The 14,666-nt window shown below is 35.0% G+C and overlaps 2 protein-coding genes across 3 annotated transcripts in view; both read right to left on the reverse strand.

Annotated features, from left to right (window-relative positions):
- On the reverse strand, positions 1–10,626 carry LOC117114515 (adhesion G-protein coupled receptor G6-like). The gene is made up of 8 exons (XM_033258195.1): positions 10,504–10,626; positions 9,939–10,082; positions 8,579–9,142; positions 7,804–7,956; positions 7,373–7,497; positions 7,002–7,264; positions 4,601–4,667; positions 1–4,361 (listed from the first exon to the last, which is right to left on the reverse strand). The coding sequence occupies exons 1-8, from the start codon at positions 10,624–10,626 to the stop codon at positions 3,917–3,919; spliced, it is 1,884 nt and encodes a 627-aa protein (XP_033114086.1). The 3' UTR covers positions 1–3,916.
- A 401-nt stretch (positions 10,627–11,027) lies between these two features.
- The window catches only part of LOC117114329 (fucolectin-1-like), a 5,216-nt gene continuing 1,577 nt past the window's right edge, over positions 11,028–14,666 (reverse strand). Inside the window, exons 3-6 of one of the 2 annotated variants that reach the window (XM_033257975.1) lie at positions 13,922–13,996; positions 13,460–13,690; positions 13,245–13,301; positions 11,028–11,834 (exon numbers count right to left, since the gene is read on the reverse strand). In XM_033257975.1, coding sequence (XP_033113866.1) covers positions 11,716–11,834; positions 13,245–13,301; positions 13,460–13,690; positions 13,922–13,996 — 482 coding nt within the window. In that variant the 3' untranslated portion in view covers positions 11,028–11,715. The remainder of the gene's footprint in view (positions 11,835–13,244; positions 13,302–13,459; positions 13,691–13,921; positions 13,997–14,666) is intronic. The other variant, XM_033257982.1, reaches the window with a different exon arrangement.

Raw genomic sequence — 14,666 nt, forward strand, 5'->3', positions numbered from 1 at the left:
TAACAATACAATATTTATTGGATAATACTTTTATAACAGTGGCACACGTTAGACAAATTCTAACAGTGCATCCAGAAAAGAACAAAGCAACAGAAATAAAAAATTAAATTCTTAATTAGGAGAGATTTACAGATAACTCAAATAACATTATTGCCCACCCACCAATCAAATTAAACACTTACAATAAACTACAAACAAAACAAGAATGACTGGTTTGAAAAGTCGTGCAAAGCAAACCATGACGCTAACCCACCCCGCAACGCCCCGAACCGACGCCACCGGGCCCATGCCAGGTAACGCAGCCAGCCGAATGTTAGCCGTCCTCCCTGTCGTTGGATGTTGTTCGAGGGAAAACCACCAGCACCCAGACAGCCCCACCACCCGACGAAGGTCCGACGTCATAGGTCCGGGAATGCAGCAGAGCAAGCCAACGCCCTGGTTACACTTTGAACGAATTTTCAGTCAGTATGCAGTACATAAATAGAAACCAAATAAAATAATTTGAACATTTAATAATATAAAAACAAAATTTAAATTAAATTAGAATTAAAAGAAAGCGTTTATGCTCTACATACAGTATGAGTATGCACGCACATGAATTATTACACATGCTTAATGCTTAAAATATAATACTGTAATTACACAACAGCACAGATAAAACTTAAGCTACAAAAATTTAAATAAATCACGTCTACTTTTCCACAGAATTTTGGCTAAAGATTTGCAAAATTTGTCAATTAATAAATTGATATTCTTATCTTAAAAGTGGATATTTTCATTTCCGAGGATAAAATGTAATTTATTTCTATTATTAGAATGTTCGAATTCTTGGAAAACATGTAGAAGATTGTTACTATAAAGTTGTTGTTTAAATCTGGCAATTTCGATTTCTCTGATATTATTAAGAATAGGACAAATTAAAAGAAAGTGGATTAAATCTTCCACCTCAATTGTATTACAGAGTTTGCAATTGCCATTATCACAGGGCATATTTGAGAGTTTTGCAAGTTTGTAATTCAGAGGAAGAGTGTTCGAACGCAATTTAAATTTAATGATGCACCCTCAAAGTCACATTTATCGAGAAGGTAGCCTTCTAAGTTTGGTCCATTCTTAATAGCCATATAGTCTTGTATTGATGACTTACTATTCCATCATCAAGCCAATGGGAGAGTGACAGATCTCTCATGATAATTTTTGCTTTAAAAGCCCAATCTGTGCTCACATTATTATCTTCATCTTGTAAATCTAAGAAAATATTATCTATATTACAGTCGTTGAGAATGTTTTTTATACAGGTAAGTATTTTAAAGGCAATATCATTAAGATTATCTGATGATGTATTTACAATAGTTTTCAATAATAATTTAGGCCAACGATTGTCTTCCATTTTTAAAATTCTATCAGTGTAATTAATTCTATAGATATTTTGAATTAGAGAAATTTTGGACCACCCAAGATCACCATACAGTGTAGCGCAAGGTGTATTACGGGGGTGGGGGGCCTTTAAAATGAATCGAGCCATTTGTAGTTATAACTTTTCAATTCTATCGGTGTCACTTTTACTTCCAACCCATACAGAGCTACCATATTATCGATGGAAGAGCAATCGTTCGCCACAGAATATCTCCGTAGTATACTCTATTGAAGCTATTTAAATTACCGATGATTGATTTTATATATCCAATAAGGCGGTTACATTTCTGTACTACATGTTCAATATGTTTATGGTCGTTCATGAGTCTTGATATAGTGACCCCAAGATACTTTAAGTTTCACATTCAGTTATTGATTGGTTTCCTAATTTCCACAACTTGTTTCTGTCTATCCTATTTCCCACGACAAGTACGTTAGACTTGGTATGATTAAAATTTAATTTCCAATCTTTGGCAAATTTGGCTGCTAAATCTAACATCTGTGTCAACTGTCGCTCATTTTCGGCAATTAAAATTACATCATCGGCCCAGAATAAGGCCCCGAGCCATGTGTCATTGATATGAACACCAATATCATTTGTTTGAATTTTTGTGAATTCGTTAATGAATATACAAAATAAAATTGGAGATAAAACGCAACCTTGTCTAACGCCCTGTTCAATGGGAAATTCGTCTGTTATACAATTTCCAATTTTAACCATGCCTTTTATGTTAGCATACATATTATCTATTATTTTCCATAAGCGTCCTCTAATTCTTACCTTCCAGACGGCCTTCAGAAGACCGTCTCTCCATACAGTGTCAAATGCCTTCCGGAAGTCCAGGAAGACCAGATATGTATTTTTCCCTTCTTTGCGTCTACAAGCAGCTATGCTTTTTACAACAAATACATGATCTTCACATTGTCTGTTTTTTCTGAAGCCTCCCTGAACCTCCGAAAGAGCATTATTGTTTTCAAGGTGACTCGACACACTCATTGCTATAATTCTGTTGTATATTTTAGATACACAAGATGTAAGGGAAATACCACGATAATTATTTAAAACTTTCTTATCACCTTGCTTAAATATAGGAATGATAATACTTAAGTTCCAATCAGTTATATATAATATGTGTATTATTATTATTATTAATATTATTATTATTATTAATATTATTATTGTCCATTTCATGAGTCTCAGATAAAGCATAATACATTGGCAATCACGAAAAATTATCGACCTACTTGTAATGAAGTAAATCTAAAACGTACTGATGGAGTATGGTTACCTCTATCGCTATTCCAAAACGTGAACAAAAGTACCAAATAACAATACAGTTGAACAAAATTTAATAATATTAGTGATACCCGACGTACCTGTACAAATAGGCCGCCATGCCGCTTTATTATTATAATTTATTTGATTTTTCATGATATGCTTGCTTGAAATAAAGATGTGTTTACAGTCGTTGTCTCTTTTCAGTCCAACATTGTGTGTTCGCCCTTGTTTACGACGTGCAGTACGTTTGCATGGCGTTTTGTCCCCAAGACGGAAGCTCAAATTATCTGTTTTGTAGGCTTATTCAATTTTTTTCTCAAATCACAATTTAAGCATTAGTATCTTAACCAACCACAATAAAGCATTTAATCCTATTTAGTTCAAATTTTTTTTTTCTGAATCTTTGTACGTAATAGGTAAATTGTAATGAACATAATTTTTAATAATAATAATATGTCGTTCTTATATAGCGCTTCGTGCACAAAGCCTCTAAGCGCTTTACATTACTACCCCGGTCATTGGATCAAACACATATGGAACACATTGAACACCAATATAAATTATTAAATTAAATTATATTATTATTCCATGATATTGCAGCTAATAATCAGCGCAGTACCCACTTGTACTCCTGGGTGGAGAGAGGCAACCGTAGATAAAGTTCCTTACCCAAGGACACAAGCGAATTGCACAGCGAGAGTTTCGAACCGCCGACCACGAGGTTGCTCGAGTCCAAGCCACAACCGATGCGCCAACCGCTTCTTAATAATGTTTAAACAATTACCGATTTAATGAAAATTAAAACCCAATAGGCCTATTATTAGGAGGGCTCGGCAGAAGGCCTGGTGGTAAAAGGCCGGGTGGTAAAAGGGCGGGTAGTAACGGCCAGGTGGCATCTACCCTTTTTTGCTCTAAAGGATAATATGTAAACTTTGATTGTTATTAACCGTAACATAAAATGAAAAAAAAAAAGAAAAACACGAGAAAGAGTTTGCTATAAACATAGATCATTTTGTAATATCGGTGAGCTAAACCTATAATGTTCGCTATTACGGTATGTAAAATCAAAATTATATTTAATCATATGTCTACTAATATGTAAATATTAGTATAAACAATGATTGTTTTCATCAAATTAATTCATAAATAATGCCAACTTTGTCAACATATGAGACGTGTGTCTGAACAATTGAGGTGCAGTAGATAGTAGTTTAAAAAGATTGGCTACTCAGTCTGTGAGTTTGTTTTCAATTCGATTTTGGTTGGTGCTGCCCCTCCCCTGTAATTATTTCCTCCATGAATGTAGCATGCCTTCCACCAATCACGAATATCTTTCTGGCGCACGCAGAACAAAATAAAGATGAAGAGGCCTTGAAGCGAGTTAAAGACGCAAAATAAGGCCTGAAAAACATTCCTAGAATATGATTCACGGTCAACTGCTAAATATCCAAACAACCACGTTAGGCCGAGTAGGATTGAGAGCGCTACACCATTGTATATTCCTTTCATTACTCGCTTTCTCATTGGTTGATTTGATGATTTGGAGATTTTTCGTCCAAAGATCAACTTGTACATAACCAGAGAAAACATTACTCCATTGAACACAAAAATAAACCCGACCATCAGCATGAGTCCGAAGGACCGAACTTTTCCTGGTCGTATGAAGCAGCTGGAAATAAATATTGGAAGCAGATAAAATATTTTAACAATTATACAAAATTACATTGCAATATTACCATTCGCACTGAATTGATAAATCATCGTAGAAAATAAAACAAAAATTTCCTAAAGTCTGATCAACAATTGATTACCAACAATCATAATAACTCAATTAGGCCAAATAGGCATGTACAATAAATATAACTTACGTACGTATACGTATAACATGTACTGCATACAAATACTTACTATGTGTCATTTTCATAATTTTTGACGTCAGAGCCCAGAAATACAGAAACAATAATCAAAGGAGTACCTATAAGTACAGTAATCAGATACAATATAATTAGGTCTTATACTACATGGACTACAAATCAAGGGGTCAAACAAGTCCGACAGGGAATTCCAACTAAAGTCAACTAGCGCCTCCACCCAGGAAGCTAGAATAAACGCCCATGGTGTGGAAGTTAAGCGGATAATCATTGTGGATCAGAATGGTGAAATACGTGGTTTGGAAACATATTAGTAACTGCAATCACAAAATCTTTCTTTGGTTGGACCAGGGAACAGTTAAATTAACAGCCAAAATTACATTTCTGGTCCAACGACCTCAAGTGACTTCGGACTAAGGCCCATGCTTGTTCACCATGCCCCACTTGTGAGACCGCCGAATTGCGTCATATTACTACGTACAGAAGTAGTGTAGTGGCAATTAAAGAATTAAAGGACCTATCCTTGGTGGCAAGATCATACCTAGGGTGGCAAAACGTCTGATGGATAAGCCGAGTGGCACAGTGATGGCGCCAGCACCTGTCCGACGGAGGGGCCAAATGCCCCGACGGGGGTGGTGTCTAGTGGGACGAATCGCGTCTCACTTGGCAGGGGGCCAGACGGCCGCCTAGGGCCACCGGTGGGGGTCCACGGATATTTGACGAATTATGGCGAATTTTTATTACTTATTTTGATAGGCATCGAGTTACTATAATATGACTTCATGTAGGCCTAGTCTATGTTTTCTAATGTCGAAATCAGCTTCCAAAACCAAAACATTTTGAATAAAACAAGAAACAAAGGGTATGCAAAGTAACCATCTCATTTATTTTCAAATCCTCATTCTTGAAAGTGAAATTCTATATTTTGGAAATTTTGCATGGAATCTGTCAACCACGATGCCATGGTCAAAGTTGCTTAACCAATCACGATGTATTTCAAGCATCATGAGGCTATTCGAACGAGCACTTGTCATAACAGAACGCAAATTATTTTTAATTAGTCTCATTAAACCTATTATTATTATTATTATTATTATTATGATTATGATTATTATTATTATTATTATTATTATTATTATTATTATTATTATTATTATTATTAACACAAATAGTTTAATGAAAACAATGTGGTAGCTAAACGAACATTATATGTAAATATTTTTTTTATTTGTTTATTCCCGACAAAATTTACTCGCCTTCCCCGACGGGGGGTGGGGCTATGCTTCCTCGACCGGGGGCTATAGCCCCCAGCCCACTCTCTGGCGCCACCACTGGAGTGGCAACCCACATGGTAGGAGCCGGGGTGTGGGGAAAAGGCAGATTTGGCAGGGTGGTAAAAATGCTCAGTGGAAAATGTCAAATGGTCATGACCTAAATTGCAACAGATTTAAATCCGGATTGCTACTCCATCAAATAATGTCTAGGCTTAAGTGGTCGGTTTCCATTTGAGGGGATTACGACCCTTCACATTTAGTTTTCTTAAAAAATATGTTGGCCTTATTGTTTGTTACTGGGCAATTACTATGAGGCGAAATACACTTGCCACTCATCCAATGCAGGCCATGATCCAATTTGTTTTTAGAGGGGAAAGAAGCAACAGCAATTGTCTACATCACTGACTAAATACGACGTAACAAGGAAATGACATCAGAAAAATTATTAAATACATAATTTTTTGCTAGCATAAATCTTCATTCTAAATATTCTGAATTTCCCATATTTGATTGCATTGGAATAACAAAGAGGCCTCAGGCACATGAATAAGGCTTTTTAGGGACCGACTGCCTTGGGTTGGATCTGGGTTGAGCTGAATGGTCCCCGTGTCCTCCCGATTGTTTGGTATTTCATTAAGAGCGATATTTTGATGATTTTTGGCCAAATTTTCCAAATTGGCCAATTTAAGTCAAACAAATAAATAAAAAAATAAATAAAAACACTGATGAATAACCCAGAACTTCTTAAAACAAGATTTCGTAGATGTTACGCCACTGTTTGATTGATTGTGATACAGTTTGTAGCCACACACATTACGCAATCAGTGACTTTGCCCCTACGCACGCATATGAAGTTGGGCACTTACTGCGTTGTACGACGATCGTACGACCGTCGGCAAATGAATCCAAGTCCGCTCCCTGTGAGCGCTTGACGACGCGACGCCGTCTGCTGATTTTCAGTGGCAGTCTGAACGGATCGTCATTAAAAACGATCCGTTGAATTGGTGGGCGCGCGTCGTGGTGTTGCGTTCTCCATAGAATCACGTGGCCGGCGACCGACCGTGGGCACTCACTACCGGTGCAGCGTTCCCGGCTTGAAAAATCGGCTGCTTGTGAAACAACATTGATGTGCATAAGCATAAACAGCATATAGGCCATACTTACCATATGCAAGTAGAGATGCTTTAAGCATGAAGTAGCGAACATTGTCTTGAAAAACTTTCACAAACATGAGATACAAATTGACTGCTTCTATTGACATCCAACATACAGAAGCAAGCACAAAGTAATGAAGCAGGGCTGCCACACCGATACAAACATTCCTGGATGCAGTTTTCTCAATTCCGATGATGAATACGAGGTAGAGCAGTAAAAGAGAAACTGAGAGGTTGATCAAGATCTTTTGAGGGCGCTTCATTGCCACATTTCTAAGATAGAGCACAAGACGTGTAAAATCATACTACATTTGTTATACCTGAAAATCAGGGTGATTTATACGTAATTAATCAATTAAGTGCAGTGCAGTCAGAACTTACTTGGGTCTAATAAAAGCGAACGTTGCTATCGTCATTATCAAACATATGATGGATACAATGCAACCCACCATGCTTATGACAGTCAACACTTCTTGAAACGTAGATAATTCAGGCTCATAAAAGTCCTAAAAAGAACAAAATAGAACACCACGTAAATAATAATAACATTGCTCAAATAGGAACATGTTGTAATAATCGTTATCAACGAAAAGTTTTCTTGTCAACTCATCTCATCACTCAACTCAACTCATCAATAAAAGAACTTTTCGTTGATGAGTTGAGTTAAAAATGATTATAACCTGTCTCTTATACACATCTTCAATGTCTAAAGTAGGAACGTATACGATGACATAATAACCATAAACAAAATTTTATTTCGATATATATATCATACCTTATATTGTTGAATTTTTTTTTACAAGAATACTCACAACTAGAATAGAAAAGGCAGTAAGATGATCACACAAACATATTACACGTCCGTCTTTTGTGCCATTAAATGTGCATCCTTCATTTGACCAGAGGCCTTCACTGTCGTTAGGAGCAATGTCCCAGAACACGCATTCGGTGTTGTTCGTTGTTTTCTTTAAAATTCAATATAAAATAAACTATCCCAACTCACAACACCAATTATAGCGACATGTATTTTAATTTGATAATGATCAAGATGACGATGATGCTGATGGTACGTGTCGGTAGTGTTGTTGGTGCTCTTGCTACTGATCATAATATTGATGAATAATTTGTTTGTGAGGATAATGCTGACGTTGATCGTTGATCACACTTCTGGCGAAAATCTTAATAATAGGGCGTAATAGTAATATTAGTAATTAATAATAATAATAATAATAATAATAATAATAATAATAATAATATGTTGTTCAAGGAATTAAGGAATCAAGAAAAAAATATTGTCGACAATAAAACGAGATACAGTCAAAATTTGTGCTAATACGGTACAGTTCAATGGATTTATGAAATATAAAATGTTGTTCCTGAGGATGATAATTCTGACGACGACGATAATGTTGTTGGGAATATAATTCTTAATTTCTTTATTTTCTTTAGTTTCAGAAATAGATGTTATTGATTTATAAGCTAAGTGACAGAATTATTACTCTCGGTGTCTTATCAATGGACTGGATATATATAAAAATGATAATGGTGGTGACGCTAGAATAATGGTGATGCATCAAAAATACTAACCTCTGTCGGTAGAAAAGTTGTTTTCACAGGGTATTCAAGCCCCTCTACATTGTTTACTCCCACCACTGAAGCTGAACAGATATGACTGCCAACACGGCGTGTAAAATCCAACCCAGATCCAATGTTGGCCAGCCGATGTGAGACAAAAAGTGTACCGTCTTGGAACACTAGAAATATCAATCTAATCTCGTCTTCACCAGTTTCATTTTGAATAATTGGAACAATTTCAAGTGGAAGAAAGATAGACACAGCTATCGTATTAAGCGGAATTTCCACTTCAAAGAAAGGCTTAACATCACCAGAGTCGAATTTTTCATTACCATGATCATCAGTTGAAACGGCTGCAAACCCAATACCGCTCACCAAATTTTGTGAACTTATGACAACTGTCGACACTCCTACATTAGGTTCAACACTTGAGAAATTCATTCCTGCTGCTGCCAGTGTTGTAAGTTGCAATTCTAGCGACGTTACCAAAGAAGTGCCTGTTTCACTAGCAGTAGGATTTTCGGCGTCAAATACATCGATTATGTTATTAACGATACTTACAACATCCGCTGTAACCTATAAATACAATGATGATATAAGCAACCGAATATAAAATGTGAGGCAGGCAGACATTAATTGAACTACATTTTAAAATTAAGGTAATTTGTACTCTCTTTTTTCTCTCTCTCGCGCGCATTGGATGTAATGTCATAATACATTTCCTTCACAAATTATTCTCTTAGCATCTGCAAAGCTCCATATTTTTATTGGCTTTAACTACAGTATTAGAGTAAGAACTAAATGTCTTATGAAAGAAAACTTCAGTGCAGTACTATATGTACTAAAGATTCGAGGATTGCCACTTGTTGTACTGGCCATACTATCTCTCATGCATGACCCATGTGTCCAACTGCCCTTAATTAAATAAAAGTCGAGGAGTACGGTGGCTCTTCTTTTTTAAGTTTCAAAAAATCCTCGCTTGAAAACTCTTTTGTTTATTATCAGCAAACATGTCCACTGTGCATATATATAGATCACGCCTTTCAACAAAGAACATTTACACGACGATGCCACAAAAAAATTGCTATCCCATGAGCAATTTTAAGAAGGGAAGTTTTTTCTTCTGACGAATACAATGCATGTTGCATTGCACATATAGATTAAAAACTTTTTTCCATCTGCCCTTTAACTAAACTTAATGCCACATTACAGCAAACAAACATATTTGTAGGCCTAATGAAAGCATAGGTCTATTGGTATGAAATCAAGCCGCCATACATATACACATGTTTATATTATAGTTTTTAGAATATATCGTTTGGCTTACGTAAACGTTACGTTATGAGAGATATCTTAAGGTAGAGCAACTTACCGATTCATCAGTCAATTCTAATTCGACAATGTCTTCCAAAATAGCAGTCGCAGTATTTATATCTTCTTCATTAATATATGAGTCACTTGTAATATTGGCAAGGGCACTTGCGATTCCAGCAGCGTTGTCATCAGTCACCTTCACCTTAAATTATATATATTTATATTCGTTTAATTAATGTATTTATGTAATATTTATAGCAAGGCGGTTTAGAGTTTATTTCTATCATATATATATATATATATATATATGTATATGTATATATGTATATATATATATTTATATTGTTATTTATATGTATAACATTGTGAGGAAACGAATGCCATGTATAGACTTTAGAAACACTTTACTGGAGAAAACCAATATTTTGACCTATCCTCAGGTCTTTATCAAGGTACATGAAAAACTAGCAAAAAATAGACATAACGTGGTTATGTATTTATGTATGTCCACTTTTTGCTAGTTTTTTTTCATGTACCTAGGATAGGTCCTGTCTCTTATACACATCTTAGCGAAATATTTTGCCATCACGGTCTATTACGTAATTGCCTTGATTGTCCCTTACTTTCGGGAATCGTCCACTGAACATACTTCCGATCATTGAGTCGGGATAGGTAGTCAGAGTAGATACACTTGTCATGTAGTATTTGCCTCCTACATTAAGGCTGACAATTTGGTCTTGTTTCATCTCTTTCAATCCCCAGCTGAAGATGCCTTAATCTGCTAAAAAAAAAAAGTCTGTCTAAGTCCTATCTGTATGATCTGTATTTGAAAAATAAACATGACACGGTGTTAATATTCGAAACGTTTAATCCACAGCCCTGATGATGATGACGACGATAATGTTGATGAGTCTCACCATGGTCTCTCTACTGACGTCAACTTGGTTCCTTGGGGTTTTTTACTTCATAATTTTCTTTATGAATATTTTTTTTTTCGTGTAGGCCTATTATTTTTACTTTATAATTTCTCTAAAAATTGTTTTTTACTTTATAGTTTCAACATTAGTTGGCAATGAGGAAAAAAATGTTCTGTTTAAGATGTGTATAAGAGACAGGGTGATTATTTTCAGGACCCGGGGGCTGATTTTTTTTTTTTTTTTGTTACAAAAAGAAAATTAGAAGTCAAAAAAGCTCATTTCCGCCATCTAAGAATCAAAATGTTCTCGGCGGTACCACCGACCCCATTTTATTTTTGGGGTTCATTGATTAATGGAAAAAGAGTATGTAAACAACGTAGGTATAAAGGTACACACCTAACAGGCCTATTTACTGTAATAAGAATGAGAACGTTTACCTGACCGTTTTCAAGAGGGGTATGGAAACTTGAATTTTGAAGAACTAAGTCATTAAAAGACACCTAGCTCAAAAGTCTGGAAAGCTCATTTCCCGCCATCTAGGGATTAAAATGTTCCCGGGGGAGGGCCCGGAACCCCCACCCTTTTGTTTTGGGGTTTTTGGGTAACTTTTTGACCCCACCCCACCCCAAAAAAATTGAACCCAGATTACTCTCATTCATATATTCATATTTCCATTTCATCATACTAGTGGAGCCCCCCTCCCCCACTTCGAAAAAGGTTCCGCCGGCCCTGTTAAATACATACTGCACTGTAAAGTAATTATAACGTTATTAACTGAATTAATTATGTGGGTTTCTCGTTGAAAATTCAAATGCGCGAAAGCTTTTATTATAGTGACGTTGTGCGCATTATTTTAACCCCTAATCCGCGTATTTCTGTTCTTATAATAGTTCAAAATATATTAATAATAAAAATTAATTAGCCTTTGTTTGACGGAGATGGACATGTCTGTACAGATACTGCCTTTATTCCAAGCTGAGTATCCAGAAAACTATACACAATATTGTTTTTTATGACATCTTCTGCGACACAAGTATCTGGTAAGCAAAACAAATCAAGTCATATTATTATAAAAACAAAACAACACATAAGCATAAACATTTACGTAATCTTTTGTATTCAGCTAAATAATCACTATCTAAATGCCTCGTATTGAAATAAAATATAGGCCTAATTACTGAAATTATTAAATAGATAATAATCACATCTTCGATAACATGATTTACAACGGTAAAATAGGCATAAAATAAATTATAGAGTTTCCTTTTGATTTACTTATGTAAAACGTTTTTCTGCATATTTTTGTTTTTTATCATAGGAGTAGCAACACACTGTTACTTAACTACCGGTACATGATCCTATTTTTCATATCGATATTTGTCTTACGTTACAATTATGATGTCCTGGAATATTTTTAATACCATTCTTTTGTAGTGTATCAATGAACGCATAATTGATAGAATTAGAGGGGAAAAAAGATTCACGAATGATATAATAAATACTACTGTTAATCATTATCATAGTAATAATAATCATAATTATTATAATTATAATTACAATTATTAAAAATTACTAACTAAAAACAAAGACAGTAATAATAACTGTTAATACTGTTATTGTTGTTAGGCCTCCGTTACTAATTAAAAAAAATGGAAGCCTAAAGACACTTTCAGGTGAAAATAACGCAAACAATTTACAAACATTTAAAATATAAAGCAGTTGTACAATATGTCTAACTGTATGTTGAATATGTTCAACAACGAAATAAATATAATCAATGGAGATACGTTGCTATGCTGTATTGTTTGCAAATAATATTACAGTACTACAAGTACGAACTATGCGTACCAATATGTACGTGATGCTATGAAATGTATCCGAAAAATGTTTGTGTTTTACTATAACTATTACAGAAAATGTATAATAGTAACTGTTATACGTTTTCTGTCAAACATACATATTACAGTATGTCCAATAATATTGAATAACTATCATGGGTGCGGTGTTGTCCCCATAGGGTTTTACTTGGGCTAGGATTGAACTATTGAAGTCCCACCTGGGATTTTGGTGGAGAATCATGTGGGGTCCCTGGGGCGGATGCAGGGGGTGCTAAATTGTATTAAGAAAAAATTGTTGTATTATATTGTTGATATGAATTATTGGTAAGATTTTTAAGGTACATGAGAGTGCAATTTCCGGGCACCCAGAGGTCCATATTCTCAAAATTTTCGGCGCTTCTCATAGGGTTACTTAATCGATTTTAGAATCTGCTAATAAAAAAATAGATACATTTTTTTCTTTTCCCAGACGAATTATGTTTTTCTCCCCGTCGGAGGGATGGGGCAATTCTTCCTGACGGGGGGACCCGTCAGCTAAAAGAAAAATAATGTTACTGGTTTTATTGTGTATATATTAATGTCAAGATTGTTTTATAGCCTATTACTTACACGACGGCGATGTAACTGCTCGTTCAGTTTGCTCCACTGCTTTTGTCGTTAAATATTCTGAAGTTTAATATAAAATAGCACTAGAATGACGTACTTAACTAGAATGAACGCAAATTATTATTAACATGTTTATAACATTTATAAAATAACATTTTATTATATCAAAATGATGTAAAACATAATTTCGCCAATCATTATATAATTACAGGCTTTACCTGTGTATATTGTCCCATATAATTTCACTTCACATAATACCAAATATTGTGTTCTGTTCTCCAACTGGACAGACACAATGTTTCCGATAGTTCCAGGTTCACATCTTAATGTTATTTTTCCAGCTGGTACATCGGCTTCATCCTCTGATACAGGCGGCCCACATGCGGTATTTAGCTTCAAATTGTTTTTACTTTTTCCAACTCTTACTTGAGCACCTTCTAGGCGTCCAGCTGAAAAATAAATCGAAGTAGTCATCCTTATCATAATCCTTATCATTGTCGTCGTAATATAGTAATTACAATAGAAGACCCGGAACTTTCGGACACATTGTTTGTGTCCATCTGAAGGGCAAAATATTCACTATTCACTACTACCACTACTACCATTACCACCACTACTGCTATTACTTCATAGTCCTAATGTCAATTAAAATAGAAAACTACAAAAAAAAAAAAGCTCACGTAGATCTTGTCTGTTGTAAAGGACAACATGTTTAATTGTATGCAAATCCTGTATGTCTACGTACCACCAAGGTTCTGCAAAAACAAGAATAACAATAACTTTTTGCAATACTAATACTAGTAACAATACAGGCATACGCTGGTTCACAAATCACAGGAGATCAAATGATGCTAGTACCATTATATACTAATTTTAATAAGGATCAAAAGTTTGTGACGATTTACCATCCAGACAAAAATGATCTGGAAGAAATATATTGTAGCGCCATTATTTTAGGTGTCTTTACACTAACATGAATCTATAAAATATAGACGAGAACTTGACACGCTACAAACTCAACACATCTCAGAAATCTTTATTCAAATTACGTTATTACAGTACAATGGAAGGAGAACAATGAGTGCGGCTGATACAAACGCGTGTGTTCACTAAAAATATTATATTATTATAACGTCACCATATTATATTAATCAATACTGTATATCCTGTTTTTACTATATAAATTGTTGGCTCAGACTTCTTTATTTAAAAGGTAATTTGTCTTTCATTTGCAATGGTCTTTCTAAAATTATGTTAAAGACGAACCGTACCAGTATGCTGTATTGTGCTTTAGAATAGTAATCTTTTCTTATGAAAATACTTACAGTATTTGGCCGACTGGGCTTCACAAAATAATTATCTAACATTATGCTAGTCGTGGAGCATATAGTCGGCGGTTGTACAGATGTTGGTAAATAGTCTTCA

Source organism: Anneissia japonica, unplaced genomic scaffold, assembly GCF_011630105.1.
Source record: "Anneissia japonica isolate Jap-2015-1 unplaced genomic scaffold, ASM1163010v1 scaffold199_len4679917_cov187, whole genome shotgun sequence".
NCBI lineage: Eukaryota > Metazoa > Echinodermata > Crinoidea > Comatulida > Comatulidae > Anneissia > Anneissia japonica.

What these genes read in the sequence shown, in the direction of transcription:
- LOC117114515 (XM_033258195.1), bottom strand. Translation starts at nt 10,626, where the DNA reads ATGAAACAAGACCAAATTGTCAGCCTTAATGTAGGAGGCAAATACTAC. An exon ending in CTGCCTTTTCTATTCTAGTT is followed by an intron (nt 7,498 to 7,803) that starts GTGAGTATTCTT and finishes TGTTCTTTTTAG; the next exon opens with GACTTTTATGAGCCTGAATT. An exon ending in TTCGCTTTTATTAGACCCAA is followed by an intron (nt 7,265 to 7,372) that starts GTAAGTTCTGAC and finishes GCTCTATCTTAG; the next exon opens with AAATGTGGCAATGAAGCGCC.